This window comes from Globicephala melas, chromosome 1 (genome assembly GCF_963455315.2).
Source record: "Globicephala melas chromosome 1, mGloMel1.2, whole genome shotgun sequence".
Taxonomy (NCBI): domain Eukaryota; kingdom Metazoa; phylum Chordata; class Mammalia; order Artiodactyla; family Delphinidae; genus Globicephala; species Globicephala melas.
Window position 1 is genome coordinate 132,430,213 of NC_083314.1, and position 19,165 is coordinate 132,449,377.

Below are 19,165 nucleotides of genomic sequence, written 5' to 3' on the forward strand. Positions count from 1 at the left end.
ACAGCCCCTTTCCTTCTTTTGTTATTTCTTCATGTTTCCATTATTTGGAATGTTCCCCTCAGTTGGCTGCTGTTCTCTTCCTATTTGTATCTTCCCCATTCCTAAAGGCCCAGTTCAAATCCCACCTGCCCCATAATGGTCATACTATTATATGCCTAATATGGGCCAGGTGTTCTACTAGACCTATATATATTTTTTCTCTCAGAGTGTAAAACAGTCCTGTAAAAGAATTACTGTTATCTTTATTTGCAAATGAAAAAATAATCACTGAAAGTTAAAAAGTAACCTGATCCCAGCGACTGAGTGCCAGGGCCAGTGTTCTAGCTCAGTTCTTCTTGACCAGAATGGTTAACTCCACCATGCTGGTTTTTCCTGAATTCTTCTGGATTGGGTTAATTACCTCAACCCCCCACTCACACCTTCTCTGAGCATACTCTTTGCCTTGGTTGGATGTGTCTTGTGTTTGGCAATCAATCATGTATCAATATTATTACTATTTCACATTCTTGGGTTGCTAACTCTTCTTTGATGATAACATTTTTTCTTGCATTCTTTTATTCCCACCAAAGTGTGCTTCACAGGCTTTTCATAATGAGTTTTTGTTTGGTTGGTTATTTTACTTAATGAAAATGTCCAGGAGCGCGGGAGTTATTCCTTCTAGTTGTTATTATGTTTATGTTTTTCTTTTTAGTCTAATTTGTCATTAACATCCTACCATAATATTTACCTCCACAGTACTCTTAGAAAATTATCCTCCCTTTTTCTCTTTCTACATTTTTTTTCTCTTAAAAGGAGAGGCCAAAGAAGCTCCATGGCTGAAGTCTGTACCATTCCCCTCCTTCCCCCAAAAAATTAAACAGGAAAATTGAATGAATGAAGAGCAGGCATTGCCACTGAATATTTTGGTGCAACGAGATGGATGCCTGTTGTCTGTTAGACAGGGGCCCTTTGACAAAAGAATTATGGCTGTGGTCATGTTCTGGCCCTGCTTGGGGCCTCGCTTTAAGGATACAAAAAAGTGTCTCATTGAGGTTCTGCCTTCTTATGAGCAGAGTATAAAGTAAGCATTTATCTTGAGAAAGAATAGCTGTATTTGCTCACCTTTGTCAGTTCATTGGTAGAAAAACATAATTTTAAGTTGCTGCAGAAGACTCCTAGCCAAATTCATCATAATATACCATCTATTTAAACCTTCAAAACTTGGGAAGCTTTCCCCTTCCTAGAAATATCCATTGATGACCATACGCTGAATTCTTCTCTCCATTTACAGTGGTTATTTCCATAAAATACATTGAAAAGTTTGCACAGATGTGAAGGAAACAGAAAGGGTTTTGAATTCTTTAGTCTCCTGCAAAGCATCACTAGGAGATGTGATTCTAAGGTTAGAAACTGGGGCTTATGGGAATAAATCATGGGTAATGGCAGAATTTAAAATCTGAATCTTCCATGCCTTGTGGGTATGTTTCTACATTTTCTTGATCTCTGGTAGCATTATATGGATTTAGGAAGTAAACAGCTGAAGAGCTTTCTGGGAGAAGAACCTGTATTGTGAAATGACTGTGAGTGTGGCAGTGTGGATCTCAGTGCAGCTGTTTGTTTTAAAACATCATGGGCTGCATGGTTTGGGAAAAGAGGGATGATCTTCTCATAGAGGAATTCCAGATGAAATGCAGTTCACTATTTTATATTCAGCTGACTATAAACAGTGATTATAAAGTAAATTCTGTTTTGGTAATCTTGTTCAGTCCTTTAAACTAGTGTTTCTCAAACGGTGGTTTATTATTCATTAGTGGACTATGAAATCGATTTTGTGGGTCTTATTTAGCATTTAAAATCTATTATTAAAGAGAAGAAAATAGTATAGAATAGAAAATATCAGAGTGAATTACATGTAGTGAGGCTATTTTTCTGTGAAATTCATTTTTTGTCATACACACATTGCTTACTGTAGATCATGGTAAAAAAGGTTTGAAAAGCGGTCAGCATGGGTTCCTAGGATGTCAAATAGTGGTGTGAAACCATTACTGGACTCTTGGCTGGTGCCAGAGACAAGTGGGGCAGGTGGAGAGGAGAGAGAGGAGGCTCCGTGCTGTGGAGGAGCAGTGTTGACCTGGTGATCAAGTCTGCTGTCCTGGTGAAGACCGAGTGGATTACTCACTGTGCAAATACAGTTCCCGAAGAGCTCTGCCTTAGTGCAGCACTGGAGACTGTTGGTAGGCTATTTCAGGTCTAAACATGAAAACTGATTACAGTTTCTTGGTTGAGGAGAGGTGCAGGAGACCATGTAGGGAAACACTTTCCTTGAGATTTCCTTTTATTTCTCTCCCCAACGTCACTTTATATTTTGAGGCAATAGCTGAGCTCCTTTGGGGTATAGACTGGAGTGGACATTGCCATTTGATAGCAATTAACATGCATTGACATTGTCCAGCTTCTGAACCCCCTTCATTTCTGGAGTGATCATCCGTTGTTGCTGTGGAAGCTGAAGGAGGTACAGACACATGACTAGTGGTGAACCAAGTCCAGCCTGTTGGATTCCTCTGTCCCAAGACTTAGCTTCTGGAAGGAATGGTACAAATACATAGGGGTGGCTTGAGATCATTCATGGAAGCAGCAGAATCAGGAGTCCAGTTGTGGTGATGGCTGGTGACCAGTGGTGGCCGTGCTAGAACGATGTCCTTGTCAGACTGTTCCTGTGTTCTTATATCTTCCCCTTAATTTATTTTCATCCTAAGGTAAACAGAGCTGGTTTCTGTTGTTTGCATCCCAGAACCCTAAGTGGGTAAAGACTTAACAGGAAACACGTTAGATGGATTTCTGCCCCCAAAGAGCTTAGTACATAACAGAGAGGGAGTAGGTAAATATGCAGTAGACACACAAATAAATTAGTAAAAGTTAGCAAGGCATGGAGGGGATTCAGGGTTGCTTCCTGTATATTCCTTCAAATTATAGTTACCTTGAAGTTTCACCAGATGGCATATCTGCAAGAGGTTTTATGTCTTTGCATCACGACACTTTGGAAATACAAGTTAATGAGGAATTAGTTTTATTAGGGTGCAGCATAATATGATTTCAAACATTTGTAAGATAGGGTTTGTTTGCTTTGTTACTTTTTTTTTTAATCTAAACATTTTTAAAAGCCTTGAGTATACTCACAGAAAACTGATTAATGAACTGTGAGCTTTTTGAGTGTGAGCCAGTAAAAACATACTTTAGAGGAAGAGATTTAGAGAAATCTTGAATCTTCACAACAGCCCTGTAGATACTTTATTAATCCCAGAGGAAACAGAAACGTGTAGAGGTTGAAAAACGTGGCTAAGGTCACACAGACATTAGAGCTGGGGTCTGAACCCAGGTTAGGGTGACTCTAGGCCCAGGCTTCTAACTGCTTCTGTTCTGTAAAGAACTGTAGAGGTCATCTAATACTTTCCTTGTTACACAGGATTTGTGTTCAGAGAGCTTTAGAGATTTTTTCAATACCAGGCAGTTTTCTTGTATTGCTTACAGACAGAAGCTGGTGCCCACAGGTGCGTGTTCTCTCTCTCTCTCTCTCTCTCTCTCTCTCTCTCTTTCTCTCTCCCCCCCCTGCCCCGCCCCTACCCCCCTCTCCTCAGTCCGACCCTGCCTCACCTTTTCACTCTACTTCTTTCCTGCCTGATCCCTCTTGGTCTGCATAGTCCTTCCTGCAGCTCCACCCTCTTGATTTTCCTTCCTCCAGCTCTTTTCCAGGACAGCTGCACCCTTCCTTTCCTTTTAGATTGTCTCTATTCCTCAAGGCTGGGAACAGAGTCCACTCTACCTGGTCACTTCACAGCCCTCTCTTCTAACTCCTGTAGTTCTTAACGCTTGCCAACTATTAATAATAGACTGGAGGGTTTTGGTGGGCTTAGATTTTAAGCGTGGTTCTTCTTTACATTCCCTCAAAGCCCGCGCCTTGCCCAAGGAAATGTGGCAAACTGAAAGGGCAGTGAAGCTGGAGGCTGAGAAGTGTGTCTGAGCCTGGCCTCGCCACTCACTAGCCACTTGACCATGGGAATGTCTGAGACTGAGTCTTCTCATCTGTGAAAGGAGCTGTAAGACTCGAATGTGGTTATAGATGTGAAAGCTCTTTTTAAGCTATAAAGTACCATATAAATGCAAGGTTTTATTGTGATGGTCCAAGTGCTTAATAAGTATTTTAGTGATGAACGACGGGAAAGCACAGAAGGTGCAGACAAGCCATTTTCCCCACCTTTGGAGCATCCACTTCTGTCACCATATTTTGACCACTGTATTCTGTGCTCTTTAATAACATTATAGATGTATTAGCGGTAAAAGAAATAAAAGGGGGGATAGCAAAGCATATTGATACAGTGTGGCTTTTAGGAAAACACGTTTTGACTTAATTTAGTTTGATCAGAAGCAGTCTCTCAGGGAAAGCAGGCTCACTGGGAGCAGTGCAGAGAGCCCTGGATCATCGAGTTGGCATTGATTGTTTGATCATCCCTAGAAGTTTATTGTAAATGGAGCAGCACTTAAGGTTCTGGGGTATTCCTGGAATTGCTGCTGTAGTTAGAAGTGAGTTATTCTGTGTGGCCGGAGTAGCATATAGAAAAGCCATAATTCTGACTTGCTGACGGGAAAAAAATAACAGATTTTGTTTTTATGTCATCTTTTTGGCTGGAATCCATTAGCTTTGCATAGCATCTTGTGATGCCTTCCTCAGAATAGTTATCTGGGCCTCAGTAAAGCGGGGGGCACTGGGAGCAACAGACACAGTCATTGACAAGGCTCCAGTGGGTGCGAAGCCCTGGGTGATGAGACTAAGAGGCAGAAAGATGCTTCCCGGGGGGGGTGGGGGTGGGGGGGTGGTGTGTGTGTGTGTGTGTGTGTGTGTGTGTGTGTGTGTGTGTGTGTGTGTGTGTGTGTGTGTGTGTGTGTGTGTGTGTGTGTGTGTGTGTGTGTGTGTGTGTGTGTGTGTGTGTGTGTGTCCTTTAGGAGGTTCCGTGCCTATGGGGTGGGCCTCTACCAGGGCCACCAGAACTACCCTTGTGGTGCCAGAGCAGCGTGATAGTTGTGGGCTGGAACGCAGGCAGGGCCCAGGGCACTTTCATGATTTGTTGAACGACAGTTCTTTCAGCCTTTGGAGGGAGGGGCCTGGAATGAGACCCGTCTCCTAGGTGGATGCTAGACTACGGAAAGTGCTAAGAAGACAGTGGTGTTGGTGATGGGGGGCACTTTAAAGCAGTTTTTACACCCCTGTGGAAAAAGCCTGGTCCTTGGAGTCAGTCACGTGTTTGACATCTGGCACCCCCACTGATTGGCCTGAAACTTCTGCTTTTTATGAGAATTAAGTGCAAGCGCCTAGCTCCGTGCATGAGATGTTACAGATGCTCGGTGTATGCTGGAGCTCCCTCTCCTTGACTGGAACTGTGTTCCATCAAGCTGTAATCAGTTTAACAGAAATTGCGACCAAAATAGGAATGCTTACTGCCTGCTACACTCTGTGTTAGGTACTTTATATGCATTAACTAATTTAACTCTTAACAGCTTTAGGAGATAGATGCTATTTTTTATCCCCCCACTTACAGCTGAGAACATTGAGGTTTAGAGAGGGTAAGTAACTTGCCTAAGATTACAATCGCTAGTCAGTGGGATAGGCAGGATTCAAACCCAGGTCCTTAAGACTCCAGCTCAGGCTCTTAACTGCTCTGCTGTGTCATCTGAGACTTATGAAATGGGACTTTGATTTATGACCAGGCTTTTGCTCAGAATCCCTATTTATTCTTTCTAAGCAAGTTGGCCACCCACTTCAGTCCTCTGCCATAAAGCCTACATTATATTGCTTTAGCACTAACATCTTTCACATCTATAGCCTCATTTGAAAAAGGCATGTAGGAGCTTAAGGAAGACTTTTTGAGAGATTTTTTTTGATCCGTTGGGCAAGATGGTTCCTCTCAGGTTCACGGATGGGCTCAGATTTAAATGACTTTCTCAAGGTCCACTTGCTAGTTGTGTATAGAGGCAATAAAATCACACACTCTGGATTACGGTGATATTTCCATCGGGTGATGTTGCTTGCTTTGTTACCTTCATCTTTCATTTAACCATTTAGCTACTTACTGATCACCTAATACAGTAAAGCATGGAACAAAAGTGACAAGAGTCCCTGCCCTCTTGGAGCTTATATTGTTGCATCAGGTTTCCTCACCAACCTTAAGACTGGTGCCTGCTAAGATGGTTTTTAAGGTTTAAGATCTTCAGTCTTAACATTTCTTAAGGTATTAAGCAGCTGATTTCAGGACATTTTCTAAATTACATGTTTTTCTTTTCAATTTTTCTGGGTTCATACCTTAATTCATCAACATTTTATTTGCATTTTCTACTTCAGGAATCAAAAGCTTTGATTCCTTTAAGGCATCCATTAAGTAATTCACTGTAGGTGTGATGGTTTCTCTAGTAAAAATCAGATATCCAAAGTATTTTATTTTGAGTCGTGTCATTGATTTAAACATTTTTTAAAATTTTACTTTCATTTATTCCTTCTTTAATGATAGTCCTTTAAAAAATTTTTATTTTATATTGGAGTATAGTTGATTAACAATGTTGTGTTAGTTTCAGGTGTATAGCAAAGTGATTCAGTTATACATATACATTTGTCATTGATTTTAACCATCATCCAGTCTACTTTTATCATATACATCTGGCCATGGCCTTTGGCCCAAAGCACTCATATTCTGATCATCATATTTGTGAATATTAATATGATCTATCTTTATGTCTGTCATCTCCACTATTCAAAATTTAATTTTATGTTCTTCCTTTAATAGATACCTGTATTTCAGAAGATACCCTTGAAAATTTAGCAGGCTTTCCGTATCTTCAGACACTGATTTCTGGAATTTTGCATCTTAGAAAATAGTTGTGCTACCCCATTTATTGCAGTTAGTCCTGTTCAGACTCACAGAATCGCATTTTGTTTCTGTTACTTTTCCCTCATTCACAAAGTATTAGATATACATATCTCTTGCATAAGACTTTTATAAACTAAAAAACAATTGAGAATTTACAAAATTTCCCTGATTTTTTTTTTTTTCATGTAAAGTAGCATCTACAAGATTGAGCCACTAAAGTAAAGGCTAAAGCCACTAAAGCCCCTTTCTTCAAATGAGAGAAAGGTATTTTCTTTCAAATCCTTGAAAATTTATAAGGAGGTTAGGGTGGAAGAATTCACTGCTATCATCAAAAAGCTTTTGATTTCTCACTTTTATCCTTACTATTTTCTGAGCTTCTTTGTATTCATTTGAGTTGGGAATGGAACCCAGTGAATCATGTTATTTTTAAAGGGTACTGAGTGATTCCTACTGGTCAGTTTTTCTAGGATTAAAGATTTTCTTTTTGTACCTTGTAGCAAGAAACTTGAATTGATTTCTTGGAATTATCCAAAGTATTTATAAGCTGACCTTGCTCTTTTCCTACTTGTTCTAAAAGTAAGTAGTTAGAGCATGTTGTTTAGTTTATTCAGAAAGAAATGTTATTTGAATGAAGCCATTGCACAAATGCTGTAGCACAAAAAACACTTGTCATCCTGAATGAGTCGTCATTTCACATAAAGTGGGTCACCAGTCTTAGGTTTAAATGTTCAGATTACCTTTTTTTTTGTTTGTTTTTAATTTATTTTATTTATTTATTTTTGGCTGTGTCAGGTCTTCATTGCTGCAGGCGGGCTTTGTCTAGTTGGCGGCGAGTGGGGGCTACTCTTCATTGCAGTGCGCGGGCTTCTCATCCCAGTGGCTGCTCTTGTTGCGGAGCTCGGGCTCTGGGCACGCAGGCTCAGCAGCTGTGGCTCGCGGGCTCTAGAGCACAGGCTCAGTAGTTGTGGTGCACGAGCTTCGTTGCTCCGCGGCATGTGGGATCTTCCTGGTCCAGGGCTCGAACCCGTGCCCCCTGCATTGGCAGGCGGATTCTTAACCACTGCGCCACCAGGGAAGCCCTAGCATGCCTTTTAAGTGCTATATGGGTGTGTTTAATTTTTTATCATTGGAATGTCAGTTTTCTGAGAACAGGGATTTTTGTTGTTGAGTCAGCCTATAAAAATATCAGAGTAAATGCATATTGTCAAGAAATTCTGTTGCTGATCTTGATTTCTCAGAGTTTAATCTCTAGGCTAAGGCATCACAAATTGATACCATTTTCTTGTCCTGTCCAGTAATACTGGAGGTCATTTTGAAAATTATTAGGTATAATGTGATTTCAATACAGTGTTGCTTGTAGTAGAGAATGAATAATGGAAAAACCAAACTCTTCTTGATTATGGGTTTTGATAGAATCCTGGTGATTGTAGTCTGATCCTCAATCCCCATGACTCCTGTGTTCAAGTAACATGTGATCTGATGGTGCATATTAAAATGCTTTTGTGAGTTTAAAAAGATTTATGCAGGGGCTTCCCTGGTGGCGCAGTGGTTGAGAGTCCACCTGCCGATGCAGGGGACACGGGTTCGTGCCCCGGTCCGGGAAGGTCCCACATGCTGTGGAGCGGCTGGGCCCGTGAGCCATGGCTGCTGAGCTTGTGCGTTCGGAGCCTGTGCTCCGCCACGGGAGAGGCCACAGCAGTGAGAGGCCCGCATACCGCAAAAAAAAAAAAAAAATTTATGCAGTAGCTCTTCTTAAAGGGACTGGTGGAACTTCAGGTCTCTTCCTACTCTAAAAGGTTCTGAGTGTGCGTCCCTCTTCTGGTTTGGGGCACTAAAGCATGGAGGCCATCTGGTTGATTTGCATTCATCCTTGGCAGCATGCTGCCGGAAACATGGGGTAGCAAGGCCCCAGGCATGCTGTTAGCAAGTATGAATGTGGTAGTGCTGTTCTTTACCCACACCTAAAAAGGCGTATTGGAGGGATTTCCCCATTTATGCATCTGGAGAGACTGGACTGGCTTCTTCCCTCTACAGGGCCTTTGCACATGCTCATCCTTTACCCAAACTGCTTTCTCCCCACCTCCCATGATAGCCATTCCATCTCAGCTCAGTGTTACTTCCCTCTTGAGTCCCATGCTGAATCACATTCCTTATTATATGCTCTCTTTTTCCTTCATGGTATTTTAAGTTCTTTATGATTACTTCTTTCTCTGCATCTTTGTTTGATTCTTTTAGTCCTGTGGACTGTAAGCTCCACATGAGCAGTGACCATCTTGCTCTTGTTCTTCGTTGCGGCCTCCTGGTATAGTTCAGCTTTTGGCACGAAGAACTGCTCAAAAATAATTGTCGAATGGGTCTCCTAAATGTGGGATTTGAACACCTGCTTCTGAGCTGAAGCAGGGTATTAGATGTAGCTAATTTCAGATTGCTGTTTTGCTGCAAGGCAGGGTATCTATTTATGTAATTAAAACAATTGGTTATATTACATTTTTAAAGTTGAAAGTATAATGATTTGTTCTTTGAATCTTTTAAAAACTGTCGTGACAAAATAGCCAAGTCAAAGTCTTCACATCAAAATTCATACTTATATCCCCTGCCTGGCCTCCTATCATTAGTTTTGCCTTATCCACTGCAGAAAACCTTCCCAAACCAGCCCTCTCCAGTGTCAGTCATTGGAGTTAGCAAGGGGCATAAAGATGACATCATGCCACACCCACGCTACTGATTTTAGATTGCTTTTGTGTTTTGTGCCATCTCCCACTTCGAATCTAAGGTCCTGTGGGAATGCTGGCCTTGCAGCCTCAGAGGTAACTCATCCCCCTTTCCCCAGGCACCCCTCCACTCCTGCCTTGTCATGCATGGGACTGTGCTCCTTCTAAAGCTGGATTCTGATAAAATGTGTGGAATGACCAACAGAAAACTGAGACAATAATCTGTATTAATTTGGCAGCCATTTTCAAATCACTAAGAGTGGGTGCTCCTTATTTGCAAAACATAGTTTGATTTTACTCTTAAAAAGAGTTTGTGAGAAGCACCAAGGAAAGCTGTTAAAACAATGCAGAGGGCTTCCCTGGTGGTGCAGTGGTTGAGAGTCTGCCTGCCGATGCAGGTGACGCGGGTTCGTGCCCCGGTCTGGGAAGATCCCACATGCCGCGGAGCGGCTGGGCCTGTGAGCCATGGCTGCTGAGCCTGCGCGTCCAGGGCCTGTGCTCCGCAACAGGAGAGGCCACAACAGTGAGAGGCCCGCGTAATGCAAAAAAAAAACAAAAAACAAAAAACAATGCAGAGCTGTGTAGGTGGTGGTGGCGGTGGTGTTGGTGTTGGTGGTAAGAATGGGACCAGGAACTTTAATTTTACAGAACCAAACTGCTATTCCTGTTTAGTATGAATAAGCCTTTGAGGTGAGGTTGGGAAGTTGGGAGGACCTTTATTTGCTGCCTAAGTTTTCAGATAAGAATGACTCAAAAAATATTTGGTGAACTGAAAGCATCATTGGTCAGATTTGTTCCCAGGCCCTCCTCCTTTCACCATACCACCTGCGGTTTCACCATTAAAATGAAGCCAGGGGTAGACTGGATTGGGAAGAGGGTAATTCTAAAGGAAGTAGATATGGGAAATAAAAGTGCACATCTTTGGGCCCCTAAACTATTGTTCACAGCCTCAAGAGAGAGAGAGGTTGTTGATGGAAAAGGCACATAGTCCTCATTCACACTGGACAGGGCACTCTACACCAAGAAGCGAAAGTCCCTGGCTTCCTTTCTTGAAGCAGTGAAAATAACATCTTCTTCTTTGATGTTTACACCCTAAGATGTCTCTCTGTCCTCTCAGTGTCCTCATCAGTGTTCCCCCCACCCCCACCTTCTTCCTCCCAAATGCTTTTTCCTGCCTGTTTATGGTTTGGGCTGCTTTCTTAATGAAAGTGTCCTCTTATTTTCTGATACAGTTACCTCTGCAGCTGATTTATTTATTTATCTTTGTCTTTAGCTCAGCTCTGAATGGGTTTTGGAAAGTAGAGAAGAAAATCCAGTCTACTTTTTGGGGGGCATTGGACAGCTGGATAAATGCAGGTATGTACATTTGCATATTTAAAAGAAAGACAAAAAGGAAAATAGCTTCTATAAAGAATAATGAAACTGATCTTAAACTTATAGGGCTATCTGTGCTATATCCATTTATTTTTCAATATCGTTATTTTAATTTTTGTTCGTTCCAAATGTTGCATGTGCTACTTTGGAGATTTTTTTTTTAACTACTGAAATATGGGAAGTACAGTCTAAGTTCCCTTGTAACCTCTCCTAGATATTCACCACTGTTAACAATTTATTGTCTGTTTTTCCAGATTGTACAAATGCATAACCAGAAGGATCATAATATACATGTTTTGCTGTTTTCATTTTGCAGTGTGTCATATACATCTTTCAATGTTGGGTCAAATAGTTTTTTTTTTTTGCGGTACGCGGTTGTTTTTTTTTTTTGCGGTACGCGGGCCTCTCACTGTTGTGGCCTCTCCCGTTGCGGAGCACAGGCTCCGGACGTGCAGGCTCAGCGGTCATAGCTCATGGGCCTAGCCGCTCCGCAGCATGTGGGATCTTCCTGGACCGGGGCATGAACCCGTGTCCCCTGCATCAGCAGGCGGACTCTCAACCACTGCACCACCAGGGGAGCCCAAGTGTCAAATAGTTTTATGTCACCTTAACAGCTGCATAGTATTCCTTTATGTTGGTATTCTTTTTTTTTTTTTTATAAATTTATTTTATTTATTTTTGGATGCATTGGGTCTTCATTGCTGCACACGGGCTTTCTCTAGTTGTGGTGAGCGGGGGCTACTCTTTGTTGCGGTGCAAGGGCTTCTCATTGCAGGGGTTTCTTTTGTTGCAGAGCATGGGCTTTAGGCGCAGAGGCTTCAGTAGTTGTGGCTCATGGGTTCAGTAGTTGTGGCGCACGGGCCTTAGCCGCTCCGCGGCATGTGGGATCTTCCCAGACCAGGGCTCGAACCCGTGTCCCCTGCATTGGCAGGTGGATTCTCAACCACTGCGCCACCAGGGAAGCCCTTATGTTGATATTCTTAATTTTGTTTACTGAGTGCTCTCCTGTTGGACATTGTATTTTTGTTTTCTATTTCAAGTGGTGCCACATCTTGTACATAAATAATTATGTATATTTGCCTGATTATTTCTGTAGGGTGAAAGTGTATAATACCATCTTTAAATTCTTCCCCCGCCATGTCTCTTTAGACTCTTAAGGACAAAGGTTTTTTCTTAAGTTATAAAGCAGACTAGCTACTTTGTCTTCCATCTCTATTTTTCATTGTTGGGGTAGAGTTGGAGGCTCAGTGTTGGGTTTTAAAACTTTCTTGCTTGATAGTTGATCTGAACCTTAAGGTAAGTTATGAGCTAATCTTTCAGCCTGGTCTCTGGAAAATTTTGATCTTCAGATTTATTTTGGAGATTAAACAAGTAAAACCAAGTGCCTCTTAGTTTGTAGTATCGAGGCATATCTGGTTCGTGTCCTTCCTGCAAGTATCTCACCTCACCAGGGCAGCTAACGGACCAAGCACATGAATTTGTTGAAGAGAATTTGCTTAAGAGAACTGTGACTGTGGCCCTCCCTCCGTGACTTGCTTTGGGTCATTCTGCAAGCTCTGTGCTAGGCACTGGTGATACAAATATGAATGACACAGTCCCTGTCCTTAAGGAACTCAGCACGTGGGAGTGAGAGAGGGACAGACAGGTGAATAAGAGGGTCGTAATTCAGTGTGGTCAGTGCAGTGTGGTGAGTTTGAGAGAGGACATCTAACTCAGGAGGTGGGATGGAGGTTCAGAGGTGGCTTCCTGGAGGAGGTAATGTCCGAGCTGAGTTCTAAAGGCAATTGAAGTTTGCCATGAAAGGGATGAGGTGGGAAGGCACTCCTGGTAGAGGAATCAGCATGAGCAAAGGCAGGAAAATGAGATAAACGGCTTGGGGGTGGGGGTGGGGGGGTAACAAGAAGATGGCAGCTTTGTGAGTTTCAAGCCTGCAGTAAGAGGCCGAGAGTGATATAACATGAGATGAGGCCAGTGCGGCTATCTGGCCAGGTGATGGAGGGCCTCTGTTAGGAGCTTAGGATTGGTCTCTAGATTAATGGGGAGCCTTTAGAGGATCTGAGATGTGCTAGGGGGACATTTCTTTGGGGGCTAAGTGAAGGTTGGCTTGGTAGGCAGGAGGAAAGTAGGAACCTGGGGTCAGGGAAATTGGTTTGAGGCCATTGGTGCTGGGGTGAGGGGGAGAAAGAACATGCAGGACTTTCCCTAGTTCCCCTCTCTTTTCTCACCATGCCCAAAGCTCAGTTGCTGAGGTTGGCTCGTTGATCCTAGTTGCTCTCCCCATTGAGGGCGCTCAGGTGAGTAACTTATTTTCAGGCTTGTCACCAGTGGGTTCTGACCTTTTCAAAGCAAGGCTTCTCGCTCACTTTCTGGTGCCACAAAGTGCTGCCCATCGTCCTGCCTCTCCGTGGGGTGAAGGGACCTGGCTCCACTCATTAATTCTCATGACCCATTCATGTGGCTTATGAACATGAATCGGTAGTCCTTTTGTGTGTACTATCTCAGAGCCAGCCTGGGCTAGGCTCTAGGGGCATGAAAATAGGTAAGGATGGTTAATGCCCTCCCCGAGCTTGCCGTTTACTGGGAGGTAGACATAAAAGTAAAAGACAGTGTAATTTGTGCCAGTAGGTCTATTCAAAAGTTAAATGATTCTGGTAGAGGTAACAGGAATATTAGTAATGTTAACATCAGTGGTTCCAGAATGAGGCACATTTTTCAACTACAACTTGTGTGCAGATACAGAAAATAAATTCAGGTCATGTCTAAAATTACTCTGATTTTTGACAATATGGTCTTAACCATAATTCATGAGCGTGCATAATTGATTACTTCCCATGATTGTACCTGCTGTGAGCTCTGGTACATTTGATTTTCAGGGAGGAAAGGGGCAGGGGGAGGTACTTATCCAATACCATATCTTTCGGCTTGCTTACCTTCAAAGCACTCTTTCACCACTTAGTGCTTTTAGCACATAGAATGACCGCATAGTCTCATTTTCCTTCCACTACAGTATTTAAATATAAAAGAGGACTGCAATGCCATGGCTTTCTGTGCTAAAATGAGGAGCTCCAAGAAGACTGACGTGAATCTGGAGGCCCCTGAGCCAGGGGTGGAAGTGCTCTTCTACCTGTCGGATAGGGAGCCCCTCCGGTTGGGCGGCGGAGAGTACACAGCGGAGGAGCTGTGCATCAGGGCGGCGCAGGAATGCTGTGAGTACCGGCAGCTGCCCAGGGCCCAGCAGGTCCCGGTGTCTCTGCCCCTGCACCTCCACTGAGTGGAGAGAGGTGTGGGCTCTGGGAGTCATTCGTTCTGCCCTGCCTCTGCCACTGACTTGCATTTGACCTTAGGCCAGTGAATTTAATTCTGAGAGTTTCACTTTTCACTTTCTTTGCTGCAAAGTAGCTTATTCCTGCTGTTACTAATGAGCTACAGGGATACCAGGGAACGATGCTCAGTTTTCTGATTTCCCCTATATCTATGAAATTGGAATAATATCAGCACTAAATGAGTGAAGCGCCTGCACAAAGTTACAAGCTCAGAAGTGCCATCTCTCAATATATTAATTGTTTAAAACTTCTGAAAAGTGTGGTCTGTCCTTATGCTACCATGACCTGCCTCCTTATTGCCTGGCACCCCCCTCCCTGCCCCCTGCCCCTGCAACGTGACGCTAAGTTGAAGGGAGAAGTTAAATGTCACTTTGTGGCTTGGTCAGATTGCCAAGTTGTGAAAAGGAAGGACAGTGAGGCTGTGAACAAGACGTTTTTTCTTTTTTCTTTCTTTCTTTTTTTTTTTCTTTTTTTTAAAGTGAGGCTTGTCTTACTAAAGTTAGCCTATTGCCCTTAGAAGGTAGGAAACCAAACTGACTAACAAAATAAAGCCCTTCATTATCCTTTAAACTTGGAGTCATTGGCAATTTTTGCCTACCTGCTTTTAAATGACAGGTAAATTTAATTCATAGAAACTGAAGATCTAATCCACGTAGATCGTGGTGGTGGTTATACAACTCTGTAAATATACTAAAATTCATTGAACTATACACTTAAAATGGGTGGACTTTATGGTATGTAAATTACATCTCAGTAAAGCTGTTTTTAAAAAATCAACTCATTTCATGATGATAGATTAACTAGCCATGATGGCAGATAGTCTGATCCATGCTTTACTTATATCATCTTTAGTCCTCAGAACAACTCTGCGGGGATAGCATGGTTGTTTCAAGAATCAGCTACCTTGTTTGTAATACAGCTTGTCTAGAAAACCCATTTTCTTCCTGATATGTCTTTCTGCTTAAAATGCTTTAAATACAAGAGTTCCAATAAAAGGGGAGAGGTTGGTGCTATAGGGAAGAATGTAGTAGATCGTTACTGACAAAACATAACACTAGATAAAATTGGCTGAGTCACAGATTATTATGGGGAAAATGCATTAATATTTTAGAGTTACTTTGACTAGATAGCAGAGTAGGTAAGGAACCAGCTTTGGACAGCAGCTTTAAAAGTATTTGTAATTAGCAAAACAACTAGATGTAAATTGGTGTTTCTAAGGCATTTTTTCCCCTTTACCTTGAGATTTGGTTTATAGTGTTTATTCTCTTAGCCAAGCTTCTTGCCATCAGCATAGCAAGTATAAACCTTAGTTGTTAGCAAGGATCATTTGTACAGAATTGTTGGGCTGCAGTTAGTGAGAGATAGAGGAATTGCTGCTAAAGGAGATGAGGGGGAGAGCCTGTGAATCTGAAGACAGACACAGCCCCTGTATCCTGTTACTCTCGGCTCAGGGTCAATTTGGGGCATCAGTTTTTAAGCCCAGTCTGTAGAGAATGAGTATTATCTTTTGTAACCAACTCAGGGGATTGTTGCAAAAATTAATAAATTTTAAAAATAGATGAATACAGAATACCACAGATTCTTGTAGCATTACTATTATAGTACATGATGTTTTGGGGTCTGTATACTTCCTCATTTTTCACCAATATATGGTAAATTTTTGTTCTTTTAGCTCTCATTATTTGCCCCCTCAGTACCTCTATCTAGGTTTGAATGCTAGCCCTGGATTTTACTAGTTGAGTAACCCTGAATCAGACTAAATCTCAGTTTCTTTATCTGTAACATGGCAAAAATAATACTTAACCACATTAAGTGTTAGGAGAATTAAAAGGTAATAGATGTGTGTTAGCCTGATGCCTGATACGAAGCCCTCAGTAAATGTTAGTATTGTTATTATTTTTCAGTACTTTTATATAAACGGTATCTTTCATCTTCCTATTTTTAAGTAGTAATATTGTTTGAATCAGACCTGTGGTAGAATTATAGACCTATCCATGATTATAGATAAATTATTCTTCAAATATGTATGTTTCACATTCAAATATGGATATGTATAAAGAAAAGCTAGATTTCTAGGCCAGTCCACAGAAGCCAATTTATGAATGAAAACCTACTGTTTACCTGAAACATAGTCCTGATAATACTGGATCCAAAAGCCATTTGCCATTTTTCCCAAGGGAAAATGCTCTTTGAAATTTAGCTCCATCTTCTCTGTTACATGGAGGAGTGTAGCTCTGAAGGGGTAACTCCCAAATATCTTGAGAAGCAGGAGTTGAGGAATTCAGCAGAGGCATGAAGATGACAAGAAAGCTGTAACTTCTTAACTTAGTGTGTGCATTGGAGAGAGTCCCTGCCTAGGTGAGCAGGGCCAGCCAGGGTCCCAGTCAGTGTCAGTCTCACTTCAGATGTCTGAGTTGGGAAACAAGTGCCAGCTACCTCATGTTCTCCCATGATTTTTTGCTTTTTAAGTTCATTGTATCTTAGTTTGAGGCCTGACCACACATGAAAATATCAGCAATGATTGATTACTTGCAATTGTTCTCCTGTCTCCCCTGACACTTTTAGATTACAGGTCTGTGTAATTTTAATCATGGGCTCAGAAGTGAGTGGAAAGGTACTTTCCTGGCTTCATCATCTCCCTTATCTTTTTGAACATTCTTGTATCAAAGGAGGCAGTTAGGTAGGGAGGCAAGGGAGCACTGTTGGACCACCTTTTTTAAGCATATATGTTCTTGCTAGTTGGCTACCAATAAAAAATATTTTTGGTAACCATACAGAGTACTTAAGTGTATTGTTATTAATGGAAATAGATTTTGATCACTGATAGAAATCACTTTGGTTATTTATTCTAACACATATTTCATGTGCTACTGCCAGGAACTTGTTCACATGTTTAATGTGTAATCACAGTGTGTTAGAACCGTTTAAACATTTTCTGTAGGAGACAGATTAGGGATTTCTCAAACTCTAAGAATGTTTCTCACTGTGATTAACAAGGTGCACATCAGGTGGTATCTGGAAACCTCTCAGATGGCCTTTTTTTCTTTGAAGCAGGATTTGGTAAGACTCTGTCATAGACATTGTAATGAGAAATATTATTAGACTTTTATTTTTCAGTGGTTTTAACCTGGTTTGCCAGAAGCTATAGTATATATTCCTGGGGAGCCATAATTTTTTATTATTTTGTTTAAAACTGCCTGATTGAACATGGTTGGAAGTTGTATTTGGCCCTAAGAGGATGCGAATATGATGTAGATTCTTTTTGGATAAGAGAATTTCTGGTCTTTGCATATGTTGTGCTTTGGAAACAGATGGCCAGATTTATCTGTCTTTAATTTTCTGATGTGTCCTTTACTTTTCCCCAGGTATATCTCCTCTGTGTCACAACCTCTTTGCCCTGTATGATGAGAACACCAAGCTCTGGTATGCTCCGAATCGCACCATCACCGTCGACGACAAGATGTCACTCCGGCTCCACTACCGGATGAGGTATGGGTGCCTGCTGGGCTCCCTCATGCAGGGACGGGCAACGGTTAGCCTGGAGCCCTGATTCACTTACCAAGAAGTATTGTAGTCATTTTTATAACTTGTAAGTTTTGTATTTGCTTGGTATGAGAAAGGGCTTCTTCAGTATTTGGAAAACAATTCAAGGTGAGTTTGACCACCTTCCTCTGCCACATTTTAGAAAAGAAATCATTATGAGGCAGAGGGTATTTTGAATAGAATTAGTATCCTACAGCAGAGTTTTTTATTCAGTGAATCATGGATATGAGTTTAATTTAGTGAGTTATGACCAGGATTTTTTTTAGAAGAGAGAAATAGATGAGGACAGATAATATCGGCATATATACATATCCTAAGAATATTGTTTTTTAGAACTTCAGTTTGAGATATGTAATCTGTCTGTATGTACTAGGTCATGATAAAATAAATATGTTTCTTACTAAAAGTTGCAGCTAGAGAGCTTGAGAAACATTGCCTGAAGTGGAAACCTAGAAATCCTAGCTTGGTCTTGTTCTAAAGAGGTGAATGTTTTGATCCACTCCCTGAGGATTTTTATCTAGTGGGGCTGTAATTTTTCTTCTGGTGGGTACTCACTTGCCTTTTCTCCCATATTGTAGACTTTGTTAAATGTCATGTAGTCTCCCAAGGTGGCACAGGCAGTCAGGACTACCACTGTAGTCTCTTGAGTTTATAAGTGTGTTTGTTCTGTACCTAGAATTGAAAGTATGTTTGTTAGATACTAGCTAAGCATACTTTCACACATACATTTAGCAGAGGAGCTTATAAATTCACCCTATTATAAATAGGGTGAATCGTATCTGAAAAGAATCTTAACGTACATAGATGTGATTAAGTCAGTGGGTTAGCTCAAATGCTAATGGTACGCCGGGTCATGCTGGAAAAGCCCTGGAGATCTCAGAGGCCCTCAGTATTTTAGCTGCTATTTACTCTGGGGAGTCAGTAGAGTTGTTACCATTCCACAGTGGCCTGGGTGTTTTTCTCAGCGGAAGCTGAACCAGATCTACGTTCTTTGATAATCATCCTGGGGCTGACTTTCCTCTTCTCTCTGTACTCACCCACGGTCTCACCTTAAGAGGAGAGCTGTGTGTCACGTGAGATTTCACGCCCCAGATTTAGGGAAACGTTCACCCCACCCAGCTGAGCCTTGCGACTATATTTGGATTTGTTTTTCAGAGTGTAATCTAGCTTTCTGTGGCCTGGGGGTTGGCTATGTGACCCAGCATTGAAACATGTATTTGCAGCTCGAAGTCTAGGAAGTGGGGCATCTCATTGAGTTCTAGTTCTTTCCCTCTAGGTTTTTCCACTTGGCTCGGAATCTAGAATGGTAGAATCTGGGACT

At 41.8% G+C, this 19,165-nt stretch overlaps 1 protein-coding gene across 4 annotated transcripts in view; it reads left to right on the plus strand.

Moving 5' to 3' along the window:
* JAK1 (Janus kinase 1) overlaps window positions 1-19,165 on the plus strand; it is a 228,896-nt gene that overhangs the window by 164,780 nt on the left and 44,951 nt on the right. For all 4 annotated transcript variants that reach the window (XM_060304731.2, XM_030865835.2, XM_030865834.2 and 1 more), the window contains 3 exons: window positions 10,878-10,960; window positions 13,986-14,184; window positions 17,667-17,790. In XM_060304731.2, the coding sequence (XP_060160714.1) occupies window positions 10,955-10,960; window positions 13,986-14,184; window positions 17,667-17,790 (329 nt within the window). In that variant the 5' untranslated portion in view covers window positions 10,878-10,954. The remainder of the gene's footprint in view (window positions 1-10,877; window positions 10,961-13,985; window positions 14,185-17,666; window positions 17,791-19,165) is intronic.